General features: G+C 39.9%; 1 protein-coding gene across 3 annotated transcripts in view; it reads left to right on the plus strand.

The window, feature by feature from the left end:
• lrp12 (low density lipoprotein receptor-related protein 12) overlaps window positions 1-26735 on the plus strand; it is a 117968-nt gene that overhangs the window by 84100 nt on the left and 7133 nt on the right. For all 3 annotated transcript variants that reach the window (XM_010865290.3, XM_010865291.3, XM_020044636.2), the window contains 3 exons: window positions 3574-3795; window positions 7446-7915; window positions 17088-17220. In XM_010865290.3, coding sequence (XP_010863592.1) covers window positions 3574-3795; window positions 7446-7915; window positions 17088-17220 — 825 coding nt within the window. The remainder of the gene's footprint in view (window positions 1-3573; window positions 3796-7445; window positions 7916-17087; window positions 17221-26735) is intronic.

Consider the following 26735-nt stretch of genomic DNA (forward strand, 5'->3'; position numbering starts at 1 on the left):
TCTTTCGAATTAATGAATTATCATTTTGTTTATATTGTAGGCTAATTGTTAACGCTTTCCTACTGAAAATGACAAGATAAGACCGAGTATAATTTTCACGGGCCAAAATAACATTGTCGATCTACATGATCCGCACATCATAATCGATACAAAATCTGCACATCATAATCGACACACAAAATAGGCGTATCCTTGCACGAAGTGCATGCAACCACAGCTCAGTACCGGTAAGAAATAAAATATTTTTTCACCCCAATCCTCAGATAGGTGACTTGAAAAATCTTGTGCCAGTCACAGAAATGTTCCTGAGTACTTTTTTTTATTTAACTGGTGGAGCGTATATCTCAAAATATATTTTTTTAGATTAGATTCTTTGTCATTGACTTTGTCTTTGAACAAGTACAGTACAACAAAATGCAGTTAGTGCAAAGAGAAGAGGGCAGAAAATGTATAATGTATGTTACAGATGTGGCATACAGATGTGTATTGAAGGCAAATGCAGTACAAATGCAGTACAAGTGGCAATTCTAAATGCCACTAAACATGGTCTGCAATGTCTTGTCTATGAATCTGGCAACCATATTCATTTAGAGATTTAATTGTTATTATAGTATTATTAGTGGCCGGGCCTTTCCCCACGGGGTCCGGCCGGGCTCAGCCCGAAGGAGCAACGTGGGGCCGCCTTCCCGTGGGCTCACCACCTGCAGGAGGGACCATAAGGGGTCAGTGCGTAGAGGTTTGGGCGGCAGTCGAAGGCGGGGTTCTCGACAACCCGATCCCTGGACACGGAAACTAGTTCTAGGGACGTGGAATGTCACCTCGCTGGCGGGGAAGGAGCCTGAGATTGTGCGTGAGGTTGAGAGGTTCCGACTAGAGATAGTCGGGATCACCTCTACGCACAGCTTGGGCTCTGGAACCACACTTCTTGAGAGAGGATGGACTCTTCAGCACTCTGGAGTTGCCCATGGTGAGAGGCGGCGGGCTGGTGTGGGTTTGCTTATAGCCCCCCAGCTCTGCCGCCATGTGTTGGAGTTTACCCCGGTGAACGAGAGGGTCGTTTCCATGCGCCTACGGGTCGGGGATAGGTCTCTCACTGTTGTTTGCATGGGCCGAACGGCAGTGCAGAGTACCCAACTTTGTTGGGGTCTCTGGGAGGGGTGCTGAAAAGTGCTCCGACTGGGGACTCCATCATTCTACTGGGGGACTTCAACGCCCACATGGGAAATGACAGTGACACCTGGAGGGGCGTGATTGGGAGGAACGGCCCCCCTGATCTGAACCCGAGCGGTGTTCAGTTATTGGACTTCTGTGCTAGTCACAGTTTGTCCATAACGAACACCATGTTCAAGCATAAGGGTGTCCATCAGTGCACGTGGCACCAGGACACCCTAGGCCGTAGGTCGATGATCGACTTTGTTGTCGTTTCATCTGACCTGCGGCCGTATGTCTTGGACACTCGGGTCAAGAGAGGGGCGGAGCTGCAACTGATCACCACCTGGTGGTGAGTTGGATCCGATGGCGGGGGAGGAAGCTGGACAGACTCGGCAGACCCAAGCGTATTGTAAGGGTCTGCTGGGAACGTCTGGCCCGAGTCTCCTGTCAGAGAGATCTTTAACACCTCCGGCAGAGCTTCGACTGTATTCCGAGGGAGGCTGGAGATAGTGACCATGAACTTTGAAATGTAGGGTTTTGAAACCAACTCAAGAGAGATGACCTGAAGTCATCCCCCATTGTTAATGATATAACAATTTTAATGTCAATAGAACCACAGATGTGGCCAAAACATGCATAAAAGTTGTAATTTTTGGTGTGCTAATACAATCACCCTGGTGGTGGCAGCAGGTAAACCATTGCAACATGAGCTGGAGTTTTTTTCCCCCTCTACAATTTAGTTGGGCAGCTTATCCCCTAGTGGGCAAACAGATCATTTAGTTAGGCGTGTGTGATGGTAATTCCATTCATCTAATCGATCAGAACTGTTTAGGAAGTAGGTACAGAGACAAAATTCTCTTGGAACAATTAGCAGTTTATTTGCAAATAGGGAGAAGAGTCAAAGTTAACAGAATAAACTGTCCGGCATCACTAAAGTAACACTGAACAATCATCAGTACTTAGACAGTAAAAGGGGTCGGGGTAGGAATCTCCATATTCATCCTGTAAGACAACATCATGTTCTTTTTCCCTTTCTGCCCCCGGTTATATAAGGGACCATAAGGGGGACACACCATCTAAACAAAGAACAGATACAGTGATGGTTTAAAGAGAACTCCATCAATCTGTCTATCTAAACATGGGGACTCAGTATTTTAACCAGTAACACCTTTATACATTTATAGAATTAAGAATACATTAGATCAATAAATTCCGTAATGTGCATGATAGCCAATTTCACAGACCTATGGGAAGGTATTGAGGTAAAGTCAAATTCTAGGGCTGTTGAGCTATGTAAGACAAATATGTCAATAGGTTATATATGGTTTATAATTCCTTTGCACTAGTGACTGTGTTGCACATTGATGTTTTTGATTGTGTTTGTGAATGTTTTTATGTTTTAACCTTTTTATTTTGTTTTTGATAAATATACATGGAACTCCTTATCAAATGGATTCTAGATCCATCCCTACTACCAATTTTCTATTTTTCATGTCCGTCCTGTAATGATGGCCAGTGCGGGTTCAGGATGCTGCCTCCTGTGGCCGTATTCGCCATGATTCTGCTTTCACTCATGGTGTCACTTTTCCATTTACTTAATAAAGTGAAAGCAGCAGGGAATGCAAATCAGATTGGTACTTATAAAGAGTTACATGAAAAATTGTTTTTTTTTGTGTCTGCATAGTTCTAACGGTGTGTCAGCATCTGTTATGTTTTACGTCTTCATTTGCAGCATTTATTTATTTGGAAATTGTTTGATGTAAGGTCTAACATTTTACTGGTTGAGTAGAATATAGATCTAACCAGTTTTGATTTTCCTAAGCAAAGTCAAGTCTGATGAAGTCTTATTCCACTCTTAGTTGCTATTGGGCATAAATATAGTGTTAGAAATCAGCTGTTTTCCGGTCGGCCTCTACTTTATAGACATACAATGAATGTACACTTCAATTCCAAATGTACAATTCAATTCCTAATGAAAAGAAAATGCCCAGACACTAAAAAACTGAAGACAAGAACTAACATAATTGGTCAGATACACCTTTTTAATGTTTTGTCTTAATCATTTGTAACAAGTGTATGAGCCTTTTCTTTTCATTAGGAATTGAATTCCTAATGAAATTCAATTATTGTACTTTTAAGGTACTATCAAACATGTAAAGTATTTCTTACATGTGGGATGGGGGGAGTGTAGGAGTGTATGAATGTATGCTTGTTATGTTTAGATAACAACAGAACATCCATTTATCCATACACAGGAAGTCATGTTTAGTCAATGAATGATTGAATTACTCGCTCCCTTGGCAACTGGGTATACAATCACTATTTCATCACTATATGAATGGCTGGTTTCTAACACCTATAATTGAAGTGTATTTTTAGATTTGTAAAATGTTAATATATTTTTTTATGGATTGATTTCAGTTGATCCTTCGTTTCATGGACTTCAAATTGGATGGGACAGGCTATGGGGACTACGTCAAAGTATACGATGGCTTGGATGAGAACCCTCGCCGCCTACTCCGTGTCCTCACAGCCTTTGACTCCCGCGCCCCTGTTGCCGTAGTCTCATCTTCAGGCCAGCTACGTGTACACTTTTATGCTGACAAGATCAATGCAGCAAGGGGCTTCAACGTCACTTACCAGGTATGAGTTCAGGTTTTCTGTATTGATTAGTTGCTTTAGTTTGGTTGCTTGGGATGAATGATTCATCTAATCATTTTATGTCAAGAAAGGTACTTGCATCTTAAAAGGTATTTACATTGTTGCATGAAAATTACCTGGGAGAGAAACCAGTGTTTCCCTCATACTGCATTAAGAGCAGTGCTCCACCAATGCTAAAAAAAAGTGTGTCTATATATATTGAACACAGAAAGTTCACCAACAATTCAAAGCATGAGGAACATTAAAAATGAAAGATTTGCCTGTTTTATTCCACCCAAACAACCCTTCCACCCATCCAGACAGCCACCCCATTTCCCATGTCTCCATCCCATTTCCGGTCACCCAACTGCAAACTCCAAGCCACTTCTACCCAGTCCCCTGAACCATTTTACCAACACACTCAACCCAGAACTCCAAGCCACCCACCCAAAGTCACAGACACACAGGCCAGGATAAACAAAATCAGAATACATGAATTACAACAGCAACAAAAATACAAACATTAAGAGACCACTGTACCTTTTTCATTCCTTTCCAAAAAAGTTGAAAAGGAAGGTTTTGAGTGAGGAACAGAAGGGTTAAAATTAAGAGACCACTGCAAATTGAACACTTCTGTTCCTCACGCAAAACTTTCCTTTTCAACTTATTTGGAAAGGAATGGAAAAGGTGCAGTGGTCTCTATTTTTTCCAGATCTGTATTTATAACACACTACCGTTCGAAAGTTTGGGGTCACTTAGAAATGTCCTTGTATTTGAAAGAAATGCAAATTTATTGTTCATTATAATATCAAATTGATCAAAAATACAGTATAGACATTGTTATTGTTATAAATTACTATTGAACCCGCTCTTTGTCCTGGAAGTTATGGAACCTAATGATAAACACCCTGGGCTTAGTGCTGTTGCCTCCACTCGTTGGGGGAGGGCCGATGTATTGAGTCCTGTCCAGTTTCGGATGCGCCTGAACAAGGGCGGTACCCAGCACTTCAGCGAAGAAAACCGGATCCCCGCCTTCCAGCCTCTCTGGAATTCTGATGACCCGAAGGTTGCAGCAGTGCGAGCGGGCCTCCAGGTCGTCAGTCTTTTCGACCAGTATTTGGTTCTTTGATGTCAGACAGGCAAGTGATTCCTCAAGGTTGCTGTAATCACATCGTGTTCGAAGGTGTCAATACAGTGGCCCTTGTCCTCGGCACCAGCTTGGATACCATCCAGAGCAGAAGAGAAAGGGGCCAGAGCCGATTCAATAGCAGGTGCCGAACCTGTCTCGACTGCACACCTTAGCTGAACAGCAACGAGAGACATAATTTCCAAAACAAGAGTCGAGCGGACATCCTGGAGGTCTGCGAGAGTAACTGCTCTCTTGGCGCCATGACAGTCGGAATCTATCATGGACGATAATGCACTTGCTTCTTAAACTGTGACATTTAAATTAAGAACTTAGAGAGACAATATTATGTGTTTGGTATTGGGTGGAATTAGCTAATGCATGGGAGCCTCTGTGTGGATCTACTCTCTCCACAAGCTAAACTGGAACCCACACCGATGCTAAATTGTTATGCACCGCCACAGAAATTATTCTTCTTAATAGTTTTCTTTTTTACCAAGCTGCATGCAATTTACCATCACGCACAGTTTACCATCACATGAGCATTAGAGCAACAACGTCCTGTCATTCGGAATATCAAGCTAGTGAGGGAGGTCAGAAACGTGCACATCTGTGTGGAACTGTCAGGAAGTGCCTGTCACATTGCTATAAAATAGATATATATATAGCTATAGTATATGAGACAACCAAAGGTAAGAAGCTACCTTTCTTGCTGTCAAAACTCATTAGCTACTGTTGATTAGTATCGTATAGGCAACGTTAGAGTCTTTGATAAAACTCTGTTTATGATATGAATACATTTTTCTTTTGCAGATTTGCATAGTGTGTATTGTGAAAATGTTCAAAGGAATACCTATGTTGGAAAAACAAGCAAAATTATTTACTATTGAATTATTCCCCAGGAAAAGTTGGGGAACACCTTTAGGATTCTCAAGGCTACCTAAGCATATTATTTCCCTGTCCTGAGGGTGACTTAATAACTAGGTGGTGGCTTCCCCCAAGTTTGGGCTAGAGGACAGTCCTCCCAGGGGAATGAGCAACCCCAAGGCTAAACGTAATCATTATTATTGCAGTGCTGAAACTAAGGACTGAGACAGGACACTCCCTGCCATGTCCAAAAGGTTGGGGGTATGGTGTAGTAGATAAGATCAAAACAGAGCAGAGTGACCCTAGTACCCCAGTAAAATAATTTAGCAGTGGGAAACTAGGGGCTGAGACATGGGAGTGCAGAGACACTGTGCCCCTTTCCGAAGACAACAGGGACACTAATTCCCTGTTGTGAGGTTGGCGTGGGAACTGGGTGATGTCCTGCCCCATGCTTTGCTGTTGACACTGTCTGTGATTTGTTTAGAATTACCTCATGAAGCTGGTTTAGAGAATGCCAAGAGTGTACAAATCTGACATCAAGGCAAAAGGTGGCTTCTTTGCAGAATCCGAAATATAAATGTATTTTGATTACATTTTTTATTCGTTTTTTTGTTAATTCCATATGTACTATTTCCTAACTGATGTCTTCACTAACAAGCTAAAATTAGAGGTGGTTGGCAATCTAGCAAGAAGCAAGTAAGTCATATTAATCGTCATGTTTGCACAAGTAACTATGACTTCAGCATGAGAGAACACTGTTGTCTAATGAGTAAGTATGTATAAATGTTCTGGGGCAGATCTAGTAGGGTAGAAATTTCCCAAACCGACATTGCCAGTCACTGAGCTCTTCAGTACGACCCATTGTATGGCCAATTTGTCTATGGAGATTTCATGGCTGTACTGGATGTTACGCACCTGTGAGCAATGGGTGTTGCTGAAACACCTGAACACAATAATTGGTAGGGGTGTGCACATACTTTTGGCCATATAGTTTGTATACACACCTGTCAAAAGTTTTATAATTTTTTTTACAGTTTTTATTGAAATTCACAGTTTAATGTCTTAGCATACTTTGAAATTAAAGCATAGAACAAATAAACAATTTGAGACAAAAAATTATTAATGGAATTGTTTTGTTTTACAAAATGTAATCAATATTTATACTCATCAATGGCCTGTCTGCCTCCTTTTTTGAATAACAGTCTCTAATCAACAAAAGTTGGGACCCCTACAGGAATTGTTAGCATCAACTTTCAAGGGTTAATTTACTTCCATTACTGCAGAACAGCTGTACATTTTTAGCCCTTTACTTGTTCCCTGAAGAGACCTTTGCTATAATTCTGATATGTACAATACTTTTCAGTTTTTAGTAAACCTCTGGTAGTTTACCGCTTACCTTTGTACCAATTCAGGTTATTCACTGGAATTGTACTGATTACATTTCCATAAAAACTGGAAAAATGGTTGTGTACATACATACTTTACATACTCACTCACACCCTCACTAACAAAACATTTACTCTTTCAGAAAAATCCTTAACCTTTTGAAGTATAAAATAAAGCAATAAAATATGCTTTGGGTTTTACATTTCTTTACTTCTACATAGTTGCTGAGTCCCACGATGGAATAAAAGTGAATAAATCTCATCTCTCCTGCCAGGTGGATGGTTTCTGTCTACCATGGGAGATCCCATGTGGGGGCAACTGGGGCTGCCACACAGAGCAACAACGCTGCGACGGTTACTGGCACTGTCCCAATGGCCGCGATGAGGTGAACTGCAGCACCTGCCAGGAGGACGAATTCCCCTGCTCCAGAAATGGTGCCTGCTACCCTCGCTCAGACCGTTGCAACTACCAGAACCGGTGTCCTAATGGCTCTGACGAGAAGAACTGCTTCTTCTGCCAGCCGGGTAACTTCCACTGTAAGAATAACCGCTGTGTGTTTGAAAGCTGGGTTTGTGACGCTCAGGACGACTGTGGCGATGGGAGCGACGAGGAGAGCTGTCCAGTTATTGTTCCCACACGGGTAATTACAGCAGCGGTTATTGGAAGTCTCATCTGCGGCCTGCTGCTTGTAATTGCCCTAGGCTGCACCTGCAAACTCTACTCCCTCCGGATGTTTGAGCGCAGGTAATAAACCCCTGACCTATACATTTATAAATAAATAGTACTGCAGAGTGATTTATTCTTTTTTTAACGGATTGCTTTAGATTTTCAAATCACTGTCTTAATATTCTGTCATCTTTTTTTAACATTAAATATACTGTATTTGTGGGGTTAGTTTGTGCCCATTACTGCACAATTAATTCACATAACAATTCAGCATTGTATATTACATTGTATATTGTTTTTGTTTAGATAACCAACAAATTTAAATACGTAATTATCTATGCACATAGTAGCATTCTGACACCTAGCCAAACCACCATGTTACCACGGTTGTCTGTGATCCCCTTATATACTATTTACAGTGCCTTTTTTTCAGCATTCCTTTAAACCTTTTCAGTTTGTCTGTGCTCATTTCACGCATGTTAATTAGGATTTTGTTTTCCACTTTATCATACTACACAGATTTAAATGGATTATTATTGTGGAGAAATGCGTACACAGAATAATTTATAAATGCCACATGCAACAATTTTAGAGTTACAGTAAACATTAAGAAATCTGCTTCATTTGAATTTATTAGGCCCTAATCAGATGCAGAAAGGAAAGTTAGGGATTCATAAAAAAAGGTTTGCATCAGAGGCCTCTTGCTGCACAACACATCTTATTTGCATAGAGTTGATCAGGCTGTTGATTGTTGTCTGTGAATTGTTGTCCCACTTCTCTTCAATGGCTGTGCAAAGTTGCTAGATATTGGCAGCACCTGGAACATGTGATCCAGAGCATCCCAAACATGCTTAATACATTTATTGTCTTACCATTTTGTCCTGTCTGGGGAGTATGCTGGCCGTTGTATAACTCGTTGTATTTACAGCTTCCAGGAATTGTGTGCAAATCCTTGCGACATAGATCCATACATATGGTAAAGGCGGCACACAGGCTTTTGTCCATTTGCAAGGCTGATAGACATACCAAAACTGTGTTTGAGCCATCTTAAGCAAAATTAAGATGGCTTAATTGCATTATCTGGAAACAGCTCTGTTGGACATTCCTGCAGTTGCAACCTCCCACATTGTAAAACATTCCCTGTAAAAATACAGCATTATACTGGCAACAGAGTTGCAAGATTACAGTACAGTAATTTCACATTTATAAACCGGAACTTATACACAGATTTTGAAAACATTTTCAACCACAGCTCTTAATATATGGATGCGGCTAATACACAAGTTTGCATTTTTTTAATTGTTTGCACCTGCAAACTTCTTCACTGTTGATTGCTTAACGGCATAGAGGTCTCAGAAACCCATGTAGCAAATAGGATACTATTCGTGTTACAGGGTTTCAAAAACAGCATTTATTCTTCAACAAATTAATTTGGTTGCGTCCTATGACAGATGTTTAATATTAATGTACAAAGTATGTATGAGACATAATTGACCTTTCACAACAGCCCTGCCTATCTTAGTTAATGTTGCTACTTCCCATCAAGCTGCGCTTCTTCGTAAGCGGCAATTACTGTAAACAGCCAAGCACGGATGGGATATGTAACATATTACCGGTCAGTGTAAGTGATTCTTTTTGGAGTAGTACCTCTGCATTATTCTCCAGATCGAGTCATTGCAATATGCAATTGAGTTATTGCAAAAAGAAGTGAAAACATAAGTTCAGAATATTCAGATAAACAAAGAAGAGGACACAATTATTGAAACAAGCAATCAAGACAATGAGAAACCCCATGAACTCAAATGGGACATGGGCAGCCTTGTGGAGTCGTCATGCTCTTGCACTTGCCAGATATGTTCTGTTTATATAGCTAATATTAAACTCTTATCAGTCAACATCATCCTATTAACTTCAGCAAAAAGGCACCTGTTAAAGATAAGTCTACGAAGTGCTCCGATGTAATAAGTGTTCAATGATCAATGATTGTTCAACACTCACCTCTGTATAATCTCCAAAAAGGCCAACTTGTGGTATTATATGTTATAACTGTTTTAAACAGATCAGTCTATCCTTGATTTACACCATCTGCTTTGAGATTTCCCGAATTACATCGATGTAGGGGTGTTATTACATACTCACTATATATGTAATAAAATACAATATCCATTAAATACATGGATAAAAACATTCAAATCATGTAAAATTGTACAGTAATAGCAGTATTATTCATGATAGCAAACACTTTGTCTTCAGTGCTCTCCACTAATATTGGCACCTTTGGTAAAATTGAGCAAAACAGGCTATGACATTTTTTCTTTGTTGTTTATTCAATTAGTCTCACAAAACAAACCTTTAATTGGAAGTAAAATGACTGAAAAAATAGATGTCAAATATATTAAATTATTATTTCTCTCCAAAACGTGTGCAGTAATTGGTACCCCTGAGAAATTCTTATTAGTAAAATCTAACTGAAGTACACTGGCAGCCAAACGTTCTAGAACATCTACATTTTCCAGTTTTTATTAAAATTCACACACTTTAATGGCTTTATGTGCTCTGAAATTGAAGCATAGTACAAATACAGAATTTGAGACAAAAAATGTATAATGGAATCAATCAATCAATCAAATTTACTTATAAAGCCCTTTTTACAACAGCAGTTGTCACAAAGTGCTTTAAAGAGACACCCGGCCTTAAACCCCAAGGAGCAAACAACAGTAGTGTTGAATTTCAGTGGCTAGGAAAAACATCCTAAGAAGGTCGAATTTTAGGAAGAAACCTAGAGAGGACCCAGGCTCAGAGGGATGACCAGTCCTCTTCTGGCTGTGCCGGGTGAGATATTAAGAGTCCATCCATCCATCTTCTTCCGCTTATCCGGGGCCGGGTCGCGGGGGCAGCAGTCTAAGCAGGGATGCCCAGACTTCCCTCTCCCCAGACACTTCCTCTAGCTCTTCCGGGGGGACACCGAGGCGTTCCCAGGCCAGCCGGGAGACATAGTCCCTCCAGCATGTCCTAGGTCTTCCCCGGGGTCTCCACTCGGTGGGACGGGACCGGAACACCTTCCCAGGAAGGCGTTCCGGAGGCATCCGAAAAAGATGCCCAAGCCACCTCAGCTGACCCCTCTCGATGTGGAGGAGCAGCGGCTATACTCTGAGCTCCTCCCGGGTGACCGAGCTTCTCACCCTATCTCTAAGGGATTGCCCGGCCACCCTGCGGAGAAAGCTCATTTCGGCCGCCTGTATCCGGGATCTTGTCCTTTCGGTCATGACCCAAAGCTCATGACCATAGGTGAGAGTAGGAACGTAGATTGACTGGTAAATCGAGAGCTTTGCCTCACGGCTCAGCTCTTTCTTCACCACGACAGACAGATACATCGACTGCATTACTGCAGAAGCTGCACCGATCCGTCTGTCAATCTCCCGTTCCATCCTTCCCTCACTCGTGAACAAGACCCCTAGATACTTAAACTCCTCCACTTGAGGCAGGCACTCTCCACCAACCTGAAGTGGGCAAGCCACCCTTTTCCGACTGAGGACCATGGCCTCGGATTTGGAGGTACTGATTTTCATCCCCACCGCTTCACACTCGGCTGCAAACCGTCCCAGTGCATGCTGAAGGTCCTGGTTAGAAGGGGCCACCACGACAACATCATCTGCAAAGAGCAGATACGAAATTGTGTGGTCCCCAAACCTGACACCCTCCGGCCCCTGGCTGCGCCTAGAAATTCTGTCCATAAAAATTACGAACAGAACCGGTGACAAAGGGCAGCCCTGCCGGAGTCCAACATGCACTGGGAACAAGTCTGACTTACTGCTGGCAATGCGGACCAAGCTCCTGCTTCGGTTGTACAGGGACCTGACAGCCCTTAGCAAAGGACCCAGGACCCCATATTCCCCAAGCATATTAAGAGTCCAATTGGAATAATAAATACATTTCTCTGGGCTAAATCCAGAGTCTATTTGATTTTAGACTAGGTCAGAAGTATGACCAGGTGTTTTGTTTACAACCCCCCTCATCAACTAGCCATACAAAGAAGGGTACTGCATGGCGCTGCAAAATTCTGTTGGTGTGCTTCTCACTCTGTGCAAGTCACCAACTCTGTTTACACCAAATGAGCCCCACTCCACAGTTGGTGTCTCACTGAGAAGGTCTTATAGAACGATTGATCAAAATTCAAAATCTTCGATTCATCACTCAGGGTTTTTGTACGCTGTCAACTAGGCATCCTTTTGCTCCATTTTGATCATTTGTTCCATAAGACCTTCTTCCAGTCTTCAGTAGTCCACTGTCTGTGTTTCATGGCCCAGGCAAGCCTCTTTTTGTTTTAGTACAATTCTGTCCAAATAATGCATTCAAGAGTTTATTAACACAGCCTTTTCGAACACTGCTTCTATACAGACTTTTTTGTTGGTTTGTAAGTAATCCGCAACCGTTGGGACACCTGTAGGAGTTGTTAGCTTCAACTTTCAAGGGTTTATTTACTTCCATTGCTGCAGAACACCTGCAAGTTGTTCCCTGAAAAAGGGAACTTTGAAATGTACATAATTTCTTTGTTTTAGTGACCTAAATAGATAGCTTACCATTTACCTTTGTACCATTCCCTGAACTGGAAAAATGGGGTGTTCTAAAACATTTGACCGGTAGTGTATATTCCCATTCATTCATAATAGTTGGCCTGCTATTGTTCTCACTAATATGATATCAGAAATTTTAGTTTCCATTTTTATGCAGATGACACATTGATGTACTCTTGCTCCATCAGCTGACCAAGCATTCGAGAAGTTGGTGTCTGATTTTAAGATTCTACAGAGATCTCTTTTGCACCTTAAACTTGTTTTAAATGCTAAGAAAACTATTTGTGTGTATTTTTTCTAGGTCCACATTCTCAGTTAGAAACACCTTTATACTTACTAGCTGGGATGGTATGCAAATCGAACAGGTCTGGGCATATAAATGCTTAAGGGTATGTTTAGACTACAGGCTTTCTTTTAAAAAACACATTACTAAACTGGGAAAAAAGTAAACATTTAAGATAGGGTTCTTTTATAGAAACAGGGCTTTTCGGTCCTGCGTTAATTGAAGACAAATTGTTCAGGCTACTTTTATGTCCATCATGGATTCCATTAAAGACTCCAGCGGTCACCACAGAGTTGGGTAGGACTGCTTTCAGTTGCTTTGCTCTTTACCTATGGAACAAACTGCAGACGAAACTTAAGTTAAACCCTCTTGGGCATGCTGTCCCTTGCCCATTTAAAAATCTAATGGAGGATCAATATGATATTGTCTTTGATTGTTTCTGTTTAATTGTATGTCTTTGTTTTGTATGTTTTGAAATGTTTTTGCTTTTATATTTATTTTGTGTACCTAACTACATGTTAGCATGTCTACACAGGGCACAGCCACAAAAGCGATCCAGGTCTGTCTGTTTAACCTGTTAAAATAAAGTAAATATAAAGATTTTAGAGTTTTTGAGTTCAACTCAGTGAATAGGAACACTTAAGTGGTATGCCATGACTTCCTGTTTCAATGGGTTATAAATAAAAGGTGACACACAAGCCGTTTGGAAGATAGTTTGAGTGGCCAAAGAATCTCCAAGAATCACAGCTGGAGAACTGCAAACGTTAGTTGGGTCTTGGGATCAGAAAGTCTCAAACTACAATCAGACAGCACCTACATAACCACATGTTGTTTGGGACGTTGCCATATAAAAGTATTTGCTGTAATCAAACCACTAACTCAAGTGCCTGCATTTTGCCAGAAGTTATTATAACTTTCCCTGAGACCGGGTTCTATGGTCAGATGATCACCAGTGGTGGGTTTGGGGTAGACAGATGTATGGTGGTGGATCTTATGGGGCTGTTTTACTTCCAAATGCCCATGACAACTTAGCATTTGGAAGTGAAACAATGTACCAGATGATCAAATCCTGACTGTCCCTGCCAGGAAGCTTAAACTTGGCCATGTTTGGATCTTCCAGTAATGATCCAAAGCACACAACATTTACAGGAAAAATTTTTTCTCTAACTACCGAATCAAGATTTTGCCATGGCTATCCCAGTACCCTGGCCTCAACCCTATAGAAAACCTGTGGGATGAGCTGAAGCGGAAGGTCCTCAAGTGCGGACCTTGAAGTCGAAAGGGCCTAGAGAGATTCGCCAATTGTTCTCCAACCTCATTGGGCAGACAAAGAGAAGACAAAGAGCAGTTATTTTGGCAGAGGGAGCTTGCACTAAGTTTTAAAGGAAAATGTGGCAATCATTCTGGTACACATTTAAGAAAATCCTCACAATTGTTTTACTTTAAAGATTAGATTTTGGTTAATCAACAAAATAATTGTATTTGTGGCTAACACCAAGATACCACGGAATAAGAACATACCACTGAATAAGAATATAAGACAGGAAATAAATAATTTCAACCATGCCTGCTTATGAACCATAATTGATTAGACCAAAAACTGAGCTCTCCCATGCCTCCTCAGGCAGATAGTATCTCTTGTCCAATGGGACCCTGTTACTCTGAACTGCACCAATAACATTAACTACCCCCACACAAACAGTCATACTCCCACCAAATCATTATCAAATGCAATTTGACAGATGGAAGTGTTCTACTTGTTTATAGGCATATTATTATTTTGCAAATTATTATTAATGCACTTTACACCAAATCTTCCTCAGCTCCCATTGAGGAACCATTGAGTAGAATTCAGCCCCAAAACATCAAAACAACCTTACTAACATGTAAACTGTGAATTCAAAGTGACACAGCTACTGTATCATATTAGCTTTGTTAATACTGAAATGGCTTGCTGTATAAAAAGTAACAGATTTTACCAGCTTTGTATGAAAGATCCACCTGATAACATCAATTTAGCTAACAGACCACAGTTAGATTCACAGTTGCAGTTAGCTAGCTACGTAACTTTAGGTCGCTTGTTAACGTTACTAACTATGCTACTGAGGTTAGAAACACATGCAGCATCTAACAACGTTAACTTAATTAAAAGTGTATATCAAATTTGTAAATGGCTATCTGGTAGCTGCAAAAAATTATTCAGACAACTTTACCTTAATCTTGAAAAAAAGTGACAAAATAGCTGCGATTGACTGTCTTCAGTCTCATTCGTCTTTCCTCACACTGACAGTTGGGTGCTCTTTAAATGAGCTGGCAGGTAAGATCCCAACTGTGATATCGGGACAGCATAAGACAGGTACAGTCATGCACCTGGTCATAATTCACATGCAGTTGTGCTCATTAGTTTGCATACACTGGCATAAATAGCGAAATATTTTGCTATCAATTTTGAAAATATGACTGATCATGCAAAAAACTGTCTTTTATTTAAGAATAGTGATCATATGAAGCCATTTATTATCACATAGTTGTTTGGCTCCTTTTTAATTAATAATGATAACAGAGACCACCAAAATGGCCCTGATCAAAAGTTTACATACAAGGTGACACACACAAGGTGACACACACAAAGGGGAAAATGGCAATTAAAGGTGCATTTCGCACCTGTGGCTTTAAATTGCAATTAGTATCGTGTATAAATAGTCAAATCAGTTTGTTAGCTCTCACATGGATGCACTGATCAGACTAGATACAAAACCATTGGGAGCAGAAAAGAACAGTCAAAAGACCTCCGAAACAAGGTCATGGAACTTTATAAAGGATATAAAAAACATTCAGGGATCTCTTGATACCAAGCCAAGGTCAAGTAGACCAAGAAAGATTTCAGGCAAAACTGCCACAAGAACTGTTCGGGATACAAAGAAAAACCCACAGGTAACCTCAGTAGAAATAAAGGCTGCTCTGGAAAAAGACGGTGTGGTTGTTTCAAGGAACACAATACGATATAAAAGCAAGGGACGACACACACCACTTATTGTGTTTGTCGGTCTGTATTTTGTGTCTTTTTTGTGTGACTTTATGCATTAGAAAAAGGGAAAAAATAGGGTGTTCAGAAATTATGCAAATTATGACAGTATTCTTCTGCACCAAAAATATATATAAAACACATCCCTGACCAGCAGGTGCAGCCATCTACTACTAGCCTCATATGACTATCCTGATCTCACAAGCTCACAATGTAATTTTGTCTTCTGCAGTCCAGTTATGGGCAGACAAATCAGTGTTTTCTAATATTCTGTGGGAGGGTTTTAGTTGATGACGACCAGTGTTGGGGAATGTTACTTTTAAAAGTAACTAATTAGAGTTAGTAGTTACAGTTCCCATAAAGTAACCAGTTACGTTTCTTAGTTACTTGCTGTAGAAAGTAAGGCGTTACTTTAAGATAAGTCCTTGGATTCTATATTCACGTGTTGGTAGCTTTTAATGGATTATCGTATTATTACACGGTCAGGAATTGCATAGTCAGTGTCAGTCACCAGCAAATAACATTATCAGTCATTAATCATTATTCAGCGAGTGACCAATACAAGAGTGACCAATCCTATCATCTCAAGTAATCTTATACCGTAATCAGAAACAATATTTGCATTTAGTTCTTTATTCAAGAATCTCTTACAAATCAATACATTTTGAATTGCAAGTGCCTCCTCATTTTCAGGCCATGCTTATTCAACAGCCTATATATACAGACCTCAATACTATTTCTCAGCATTATACAACAAATATAGTACCAATAGCACTTTTCATGCTGTTTAATCAGCTTCTTGATTTGTCACACCAGTCAGGTGGATAGAATATCTTGGTAAAGAATATATGCTCACTAAAAGTTATGCAAACTCTGTGCTTTTTGTGTGCATAAAAACAAGAGACCAACATTTTGCACATTCTATTAATATTTTTTCATTCAGTGTATATTACAATTTTTAAATGAAATATAAATGTTAAACTGCTTCATAATCAGTTTATACAGGGATTGATCAGAACACCGCACACTGCTGTCCAGGGTTGAGCACATATTTTTTTAACCCTACACAGTAGAATACCTAATAACTGCCTTGAATAATGACAGGAGATGGTTGGACGCATTTATGCTTATATTCTTATGTACGTTGTGACCCCACCACTTTTTGGCTATGGATGGAAATTAGTTAAAATGTATGGAAAACCGATTACATTTCATTTCTCAAAATGTCTATGAACCCTGTAAAACACTATGTTCATGACTGGTTCTGAATGATTGCTTACTAAAAGAGATTCTTGGTAATCCAGACTATTCTTTAGGCTTTTGTAATATATGCTTTCATTGGATTCTTTATTGATTGTGTTTTTCCAGGTCCTTTGAGACTCAGCTTTCCAGGGTTGAGGCTGAGCTTCTAAGAAGAGAGGCTCCACCGTCATATGGCCAGCTGATCGCCCAGGGCCTAATACCCCCTGTAGAGGACTTCCCTGTCTGCTCCGGCAACCAGGCAAGTGTAAATCTAGATTATACTGTCCACTGTTGTTTTCCTTAGAAAACATGATAATCTTGTCCCGACTTTAGTTGCACTAAACTCTGAGTGGGCATTTCAAGTCTGACTGTGAATACCTATATTTTTCATTAGATTGTTGACACCAAGGATGAACATTTTAATGATTTAGCAGGCACTTTTTCTGAGTGACCATTCATCTTAACCCAGCAGCAATAAGTGTAATGTAATCACATTATAACAGGCTATTGTCAGTTGTTTATCCTACATAATACATTTCATAATTGTATCTTCTGTAAGAACATATTTGCCAATGCCAGAGCTTTTTTAAAGCAAGAATGGCCACAGTAGTGACAGGTTTCACAAACTAACAATATCTTTTGAGAATGCACTTTTTGGAGAATATTTGGAATGGAATCATATCTGTGAAAAAGGTGCCAGCAATGCCATAGGACCCCCAACCCCCAATGTAGCCTCCGTCAGCTTTTAGTTTTGTATTGCTTGTTGATTTGCTTCCTACGGGAGTCATGCTGCCGGAACCGCTGCGCTGTGCTTACAAAACGAGTAATGGTTACACTATTGATATCTATAATTTTTTTTTAACACTTAGTTCTTGATTTGCTATAGTCTATAAGCTTCCAGCGTGCTATACACTACCTTCTGAGCTTCTTACATTAGACGGACAGTATTTACATGCTTTTATTTAGTTTAAGTAGATTGGCTATGTCAATAATGCCATTAATATTGACAGTGTTTACCTTTATTCCAAAGGTATCTTCATGCTAGAATTTTCTAAATTTCTTTCCTCCCTGGTGGTAAGACATGACCATGTAATTGTTGCTGAGCATTTCAATTTCCATATTAATATCCCCTCAAATATAGCAGGCACCCGACTTCATAAATCTATCTGAATAATTTAACATGACACAGCATGTCTCTGGTCAGACCCACAACACATTGAATTTGGTTTTTACTCTTGGTCTTAACCTGAATAATCTTGTAAAGGAAGATATTTTTGTGTCTGATCATCATAGTATTGTTTTTAAAGTCTTGCTTAAAGTTTTCCCCAAAAAGGAAAATCATAGTATTCGCTCTTGTATCATTAATTCACAGACAGCTTCAATGTTTTCTGCTCCTTTTTCCTAGTCATAGTGAAAACCTGGATGCCATATGTAGTACGGATGTATCACTAAATAGATTAAACAAACTGTGGAAGCACTCTTGATGAAATTGCGCCTTTTAGATCTATGTCAAGGCCTGAATCTAAACTTTACCCTTGATTAGATGAGAATATATGAAACCTTAAAAAGATGTAGAAAAGCAGAACAAAAATGACTAAACTACATTGTCCATTATTGTAAATCTGTATGAAGGAGCTGCAATTATCTTACAACAAAGCAATAGGCTCTGTGCACAAGCGTATGGACGTAGTTCCGCTTTAGCCAGATGTCGGCATATCAGTTTCCGGTTTACTTTAGGCGATCACCCGCGTCGCCCCAATTTTTTTTTTTTAGTAGATGTCTCCAAGACCTGCCTAAAATAAGCATTAGTGATGTACATCGAATTGTTGATGCCTGGTCCCCTGCTCCAACAAGCAAGCGGAACAAGGGATTCAAACTCTACGTATTGAGTTATCTGTACAACTACGAGGGTAAGTAGTTTACTGTGGTGTAAGCTAGTTAGCGATGTGTTCCTTTTTAGTGTAGTATTAGGCAGGACAATAGAACGCATAGAAATTCACCCTAGCCTCAAAAACGGCAAAAGAAAGCTGGCTGACCTGGAACGCTAGCGCGTCCCCATAGCAAGTGAATTGAAACAAACCTTCGTTCAAACTCTTCTAACCTGAATTAAGCTTAAAATTCCATAGCCGCAAATAAGCACCAAAACAGGTTTCCTCTTTTATTTTACTACTGTAACCTCATTTCACAACTGAAAAATAACAACTGGCATAGGAAGTAAACATCTGGTCCCACTCAATATTAATTGCGCTTAAACCTGCGTTACGTGGAAGTATATAAAAAATCGCCTTTTCTGACTATTTCTAGTCTAGCGTTTGAAGTCATTGAATGGCGCAAGCCATGTTTTATTAAAAAGAGGACATTCTCCTAATTAAAATGATGCCCCACTTGTACCTTGAAAATTAAATGAGTCACTTACATTATATTTCTTTTTCTCCCCGTACAACAGCATCACTCATCTTGTTGTGAGTTTAGGTGTTTACTAATGCGGGATGAGTATTAGTAAGTAAACCGGAAACTGCAATGCAGACTTCTAGACAAAAGCATAAGTTCATTACTACGTTCATTACTACGCTGGTGCACAGAGCCTATTAAGGATGCAAAGGTATTGTTCTGGCCTAATTGCAGCAAACTGTCCTAACCCAAAGTTCTTATTTAGAACTATTGAACGTGTTTTTAATCCAGCACCAGTGATAAATTCTTAACCTTTTTTAATCAGAAAATTGCTAATATTTGATCTATGATAAACCATACTCTGCCCCACATTGAAGTGACTTACCCCTGTCTAAACATATGTAACTTCTTTACTCCAATTGTTAGGAAGTTAGTAGATACTAGTAAGCCTATTACTGGCTAATAAGCTGTTAAAATGACCAGTGGCAAAAGCCACAGTTCATAGACACTATGGTGGCATTGAAGTGTCTTACCCCTGTCTAAACTTATTAACTTCTTTACTCGCATTGTTATAGAAGACCTTTTAGGTGTCACATCTCATTTAAAACCCTCCTTTTGTCCTCTGGGCAACATACCACCCAGATTGCTTTAAGAAATTATTGGAAAAGTATGCCCTGAACTACTCTACATTATGAACAGATCTTTCCGCGCAGGTTGTGTCCCTAATCTTGACACCTCTGTTTTTAATAACTACAGGCCTACTTCCAGAAACACAGTACTGACACAGCTCTTGTTAAGGTTACAAATAACTTGTTGTTGAATGCTTACTCTGGAGATTGTTCAATCTTCTTGTTACTGGATCTTAGTGTAGCATTGGGCACTGTTGATCAAAACATTTTAATTGACAGACTTAGAAATTGGGTTGGGATCTCAGGGATTGCACTAGATTGGTTCAGGTCGTATCTGTTAAATATAACGTTTGTAGTGCTCATTAACAATTATATACCCCCATCTGTGCCTGTCATATGTGGTGTTCCGCAGGGTTCCTGCTTGGGGCCAATCCTGTTTTCTCTATATATGTTTGCATTAAGTAATTTAATTTGCATTAAGTAAAATTTTCCTCCTTTATGATGCTTTGCCAGGCATTTTCTTCAGCTGTCTTCAGTTGTTTGTTCGTGGGTCTTTCTGCCTCAGGTTTTGTCTTTAGCAAGTGAAATGCATGCTCAATCGGATTGAGTTCAGCTGATTGTCTCAGCCATTGCAGAACAGAACCGTGTTGTTAATCCAGCACCAGTGATAAGTTCTTCTGATAAACCATACTCTGCCCCGCACTGAAGTGTCTTACCCCTGTCTAAACATTTGTAACATCTTTACTCCAATTGTTTTAGAAGACCTTTTAGGTATCACATCTCATTTGATAGACAAACACATTTGCTACAACATACTGTTTCTGGCTTGGAAAGGTTCTTCAGTCTCGCTAGCAATTGCTCAGTTCTTATGATTATTCCTAGGAAGTTAGTAGATACTAGTAAGCCTATTACTGGCTAATAAGCTGTTAAAATGACCAGTGGCAAAAGCCACAGTTCATAGACACTATGGTGGAGGTTAACTTAATAAGAAACGTTAGTCAGTCTAACACAGCTGTTCTCAAAGTGTGGGGCGCGCCCCACAGGTGAGGAATAGAGACGTGACAGGTGGGGTGCACCAAACAAGAGGAAATTTTCCTTTTTATGCCTTTATATCTTTATCCATACATCCCAGCTGTCCCGGAGGTTCCGGGAGTCTCCAGCATATTGATAGCGGCTCCTTGATGCCCACAAATGAGATCCAATCTCCCGGAATCTGGAGCAAGACCGCGCACTAGACTAGAGAGTGACTGCGCGCGCGTGTGTTTGTATGACTATAAATGCAGCGTGTGTGAGAGCAAACCGTACTTATAGCTGTGGGTTGCTGCTTATTAGATCGGGTGCGACACCAAGTGTAAAAGGAAATATCCCCACCCCGGAACGAACCTGCCTGAAATAAATGTTTGCAGGTTGGGATGTCTGCTTTATCAAAGCCTTTCTTTAATGACAACAAAGATCATACATTCAAAACAAAACACCCTCAAACAAAGTAATCATTACTAGCCTACATGCAGTCTAAATTAAAAGAACATTAGATATGAGACCCCGAGAAAAATGTAACCTGGAACCAAAGTGCCAAAATAATGATTGACGTGACGTCGGCATATTAATTGTAGTGGAACAAACTTTCGCACCCATAGATATGTGTATATATCTATGTTTCGCACCGATGGGTAGCAGACTAGTGTGGGCAATAAAACAACATGGATACATTTGTGACACGGACCTCAAAAGTTGTTGTGCCAGCGCCAGCAGAGAGAGACAAACCAGACGGGCCTAATCAACCAAAAAGCTGACCGAAAAGAAAATATGATGAAGGGTATCTTGCTGTTGGATTCATGGCAGCGGTGGTGGGGGCAGAGGAGAGACCGATGTGTGTTCTGTGTCTTAAACCGCTAGCAGCAGACAGTATGAGACCCAACAAATTAAGAAGACACCTAGAGACCACACACCCCAGTCACGTCAATAAGCCACTTGATTTCTTTCAAAGAAAACTGGCATAATACCGTCAACAGGAGACTCGCATGGTAAAAGCTGCATCAATAAACAGTAAAGCACAGGTGGCTTCATATAGAGTGGCATACAGAATTGTACAATGCAAAAAAACACACACAATTGCAGAGCAGCTCATTCTCCCCACTGCTCTAGAAAATTATGCTTGACGAGACAAGCGCTGCATAATTAAAAGCTGTCCCCCTGTCAAACGAGATAGTTGCGAGACGTATATGCAACATTTCAAGTGATCTTGAGGAACTACTCATAGAAAAATAAAGACAGTCATTTTGCATTACAAGTGAACGAAGCTACTGACAGCAATAAAGACTGCTTGTTCATCTCGTACATCCGCTTTGTGAATGGCGCGTAACTGCGAGGATTTGCTGTTTTGCAAATACATAAAAAATAGAGCCACAGCTGATAAGCTGTGTAAGATCATGGACAGTTACCTCAAAGAACACGGTCTTAAATGGGAAAACTGTGGGCTTTTGCTCTGATGGCGCACATACCATGGCAGGGTCAAGAAACGGGCTGCAGGCACTAATAAAGAGGGTTGCGCCAGATGCGCACTGGATGCACTGTGTCATTCACAGGGAAGCGCTCACTTTACGTTCAAAATGAGGTTTTGACCATGTTGTGAGTGTGGTCACTTTTATCAAAACCCGACCCCTGAAAGCAGTTTCTGTTTAAACTGGCCTACCTCAGCGATGTGTTTGGCAAGCTGAATGAATTAAGTCTTCAGCTTCAAGGCAAATACAAGCACCTACCTCGCCTGGCAGACAAGATCACTGCATTCACCCGAATGCTTGTGGTATGGGGCAGGCACCTCGATCAGCAAAACATTGATGTCTTTGAGAACCTGAGTGAAGTTGCTGAAACCACTGATTCTGGAGCCACCACAGTGATACCATGTATTAAGCAGCACATCTCTTCCCTGAGAGGATGGTTTCAAAAATACTTCCCGAACAACAGTGCTCAGTATGCCTGGGTTATGGATCCATTCAATGCAGCAGGTTGGTATTTTGACATTCTATTGAATATTATACTCATATATTACACATGCATTTTATTTATGTTGTATGCTACTTACTAACTGGAATGGATTGTTGTCAAACAGATTTATTTGTGTTTAATATGCATTGACAAATAAAGTAAGCCTATTTATTTAAATTCTGTCTGCAGCACCTGCTGATTTTAGGTCTGCAGAGGAGGGCCAGTTTATTGAGATGACATCTGACTCCACCCTGAGGCTCAAGTTCAGACTCTTAGTGAATTCTGGTTTGGAGTGGAGAAGGGAGTATCCACTCATCGGGCAGAGAGCTGTGTGCATTCTTCTTCCCTTTGCCACATCATATCTCTGTGAGGTGGGCTTTTCAGCTGTTGCATCACTGAAAACAAAGTACAGATCTCAGCTGAACATTGAGCATGACTTGAGAGTGGCAGTATCAAGCTTGCAACCCCGCTTTGAGAAATTGTGCAATGCAAAACAGGCTCATTGCAGCCACTAACGCAGGCATAAATAGACCTGTCTTGCCAAATAGATTTTTCTTCTTTTCTTTTTTTAACAGATTGCAAAGTGGCACTTTTATTTATTTTCTATTTTTGAACTTTATACAACTTTTGACACAGCTGCACTTATTTTCTCATTTTTTGAATTGCATGCAAGTTGTGACACAGCTGCACATTTATTTTCTTTATTTTTGAACTTGCTGTTATTTGATGTAGATAGTTAGTTTGTATTTAGATACAACTTGTTACTATACTGATACTACTTGTTACTTCAATAAATTGGAAAATGTTGAGCTTGTTGCGTATTTCATTAGCATTGCGTTGGGGTGATGGGGGCAGGTGGGGCTTGAAAATTCCCCCATGTCCAAAGTGGTGAATGACCGAAAAAGTTTGAGAACCACTGGTCTAACACAATGCTCAATGGTGTCTAGCGACTTCTGAAATGTATAATGCCATGGCGTAGTGATTGAGTGCTTCTCATGTGGAAGACTTAAGTTCGAATATATTGAGCGCAACAACATTTATTAATAATTCCTGTTAGATTCCACGACTCTCGTCTTTTCACTTGATGAAAAGGTTAGTTATCGTCACTTATATTGATTGTTATTGTATCAATGTCATTCACGAATAAAAGAAAAAAGTACGTTGTTATGCCATGAAAGAAAAATTAAGTTCTAATGCCATGGAATGAAATAGCTTTGGCAGACTTGCTAGCAATTGCTCAATTCTTATGACTATTCCAGTAAGTTAGTAGATACCGGTAAAGCTTATTACTGGCTAATACACTTTTAAAACGGCCAGTGGCAGACGCCATACAGTGCATAGACGCTATTTGTGGTGGAGGTAAACTTAGTAAGAAACGTTAGTCAGTTTAACTGTATCAATGTCATTCATGAATGGCGAATTACCTGTTAAAACGGCCAGTGGCAAAAGAGGATTGACACAAGATGACACGAAGCTATACTGACTATACTGGTGTAGTGATTAATGACACAGCATGGGGGACCTGGGGTTCGAATCTTGAGAGGGCAACACTTTCTATTGCGGCACGGCTGAACTAGGCTTGCCTGTTTTCTTATTTTAGAAGAGAAAGCGAAACGAAATCAAACACACATCCTACCATCTCTCTTTGAATTTTCTCTGAAGTAATTTTACTGAAGTTTAATATTCTACAAATGTATTAGGCTAAATAATTATATACAAAACGAAATTCCTAAATCTTTTTCTAATAACTAATCAACTTGATAGCCCCACTACAATCCCTGGGAGAGACCTGCAAAAACGCAGCGTTCACAGCCTATTCATTTTTCTAATAACTCCTCTCGGTTTTTCGATAACTTATTCATGTCACCTTCAGACAAATCTTATATGCCAGTCATCTAGGAGAATAGAGCTATGCATTGGTGGTGAAATCAACTCGATAGCCACACTACAACCCCCAGGAGAGACCTGCAAAGACCAGCCGTTCACATAACCTGCATACAACTTAATGTTTTTATTTTAGAACCGAAAAAGAAACTACATAGCACACATTTTATCGTCTCTCTTTGAATTTTCTCTGCTTATTTTACTGACAATTAATATTCTACAAATGTATTAGGCTAAATAATTATTATATAATTGTATAATTGTATTTCCAACACAATTAACACCACAACAGTGTCTTCCACTGTGTTGGGACCATGTGACCTTTCCAGTCAACTGGCCCATGGTACTCTAACCCATAGTATGTGGAGTCCTTCAGGATTCTCCTCTCACCTTGCTGTCGATGATTCATCTAGAAATGGAGCCAAGTGATCTGACCCTGGCATCGTTCTGCCATGTGAATGGTCTTGTAGATTTGAAACAGATTCAACCAATGTGGTTGTAGAAATACTTCTTGAACATGATGCTGGTACTCACACACTCAGTTGTCTGTATCCAGTCGGTAATGTGATGTATCATCAGAAATGGGGTTGTGATGTCTTGATCTGTTGAAAGTATAACTGCAAAACAACGATTAGTGTGGTTCAACGGTCCATCAGACTTTCATCCACTGGGTATTGTTCCGTCAGCTCTCAACAGTGAGGACAATAGATTAGTCCTGAAAACATGTAGATCTCAGAAGTTCCATCATTTTGAAGTATACACCCTATTCAGACAAGTTTCCATAAAAGTCAGATTTCCTTTTCCATCCAGATCTGTCTTGTTGATGTTTGATTCCTTGTGCTATATTAATGCCGATAGCAACTAGCAGTGGAATAAGATTTCAGACTTGACTTTGGTTACCCAAATCAGAAATGGTTAGATCTATTCTATTCAACCATTAAAATGTTAGACCTTACATCAAACAAAACTATTTCCAAAATAAACCAATTAAAAACATCCTTTAATTGGAGAATGTAAAACATAACAGATGCCAATGCTCCGTTATAACTATGCAGTTTGATTTGCCTTGAGCCCTAAGCTCAGCTCTTTCCAATCATAATCTATTATCATGTCATACATCCCCTCTGCCTTGTCAGTCAGTCAGTGGAAAGTGACACCATGAGTGAATGCAGAACAAATATGGCCGCAGGAGGCACCATCCTGAACCCGCGCTGGCCATTATTACAGGACAGACATGAAAAAATAGAGAATTGGTAATAGGGATGGATCTAGAATCCATTCGATAAGGAGTTGCATTCCATATATTCATCAAAACAAAGTGAAAATGTAAAAAAAACAAAAAAAAACATTAATAAACACAATCAAAAACATCAATGTGCAACATGGTCGCTTATGTGAAACCATATAAGCTATTAACACATTTGTCTAACATACCTAAACAGCTCTCAAATTTGACTTTACCTCAGTACTTTCACACAGGTCTGCAAAATTGGCTATCATGCATCTAGCTTTCACTTAACGTTTGATTATCCCAAAACTTAATATGCTTCTGTTGGTGATTCTTTCAACTTTCAACTCCTAAAAAGTATGTTGACAGAAAACAGATGCGTCTGTTTTTAAAACAAGTATTATCCCAGTTATCATTGGTAAAAACAAACAAAAATAAACTATTATTTAACCAATCTCAATTCAGCATTTAAAATACAACATCAAATTTTTGTTGTTGGGAGTAAACTCGCTTTAGCTGTATAACCCTCTTTTGTAGGCCATGACTATTCTGGATTCAAATTCAGTCCTAATGGGACATGGCGTGTCTCCTTAACGTTAAAGACTATTGCTGTGTGGATTCTTCATTCGACTACCCGTACAGGAGAGAGAAACACAA

This window comes from Esox lucius, chromosome 10 (genome assembly GCF_011004845.1).
Source record: "Esox lucius isolate fEsoLuc1 chromosome 10, fEsoLuc1.pri, whole genome shotgun sequence".
NCBI classification, from domain to species: Eukaryota; Metazoa; Chordata; class Actinopteri; order Esociformes; family Esocidae; genus Esox; species Esox lucius.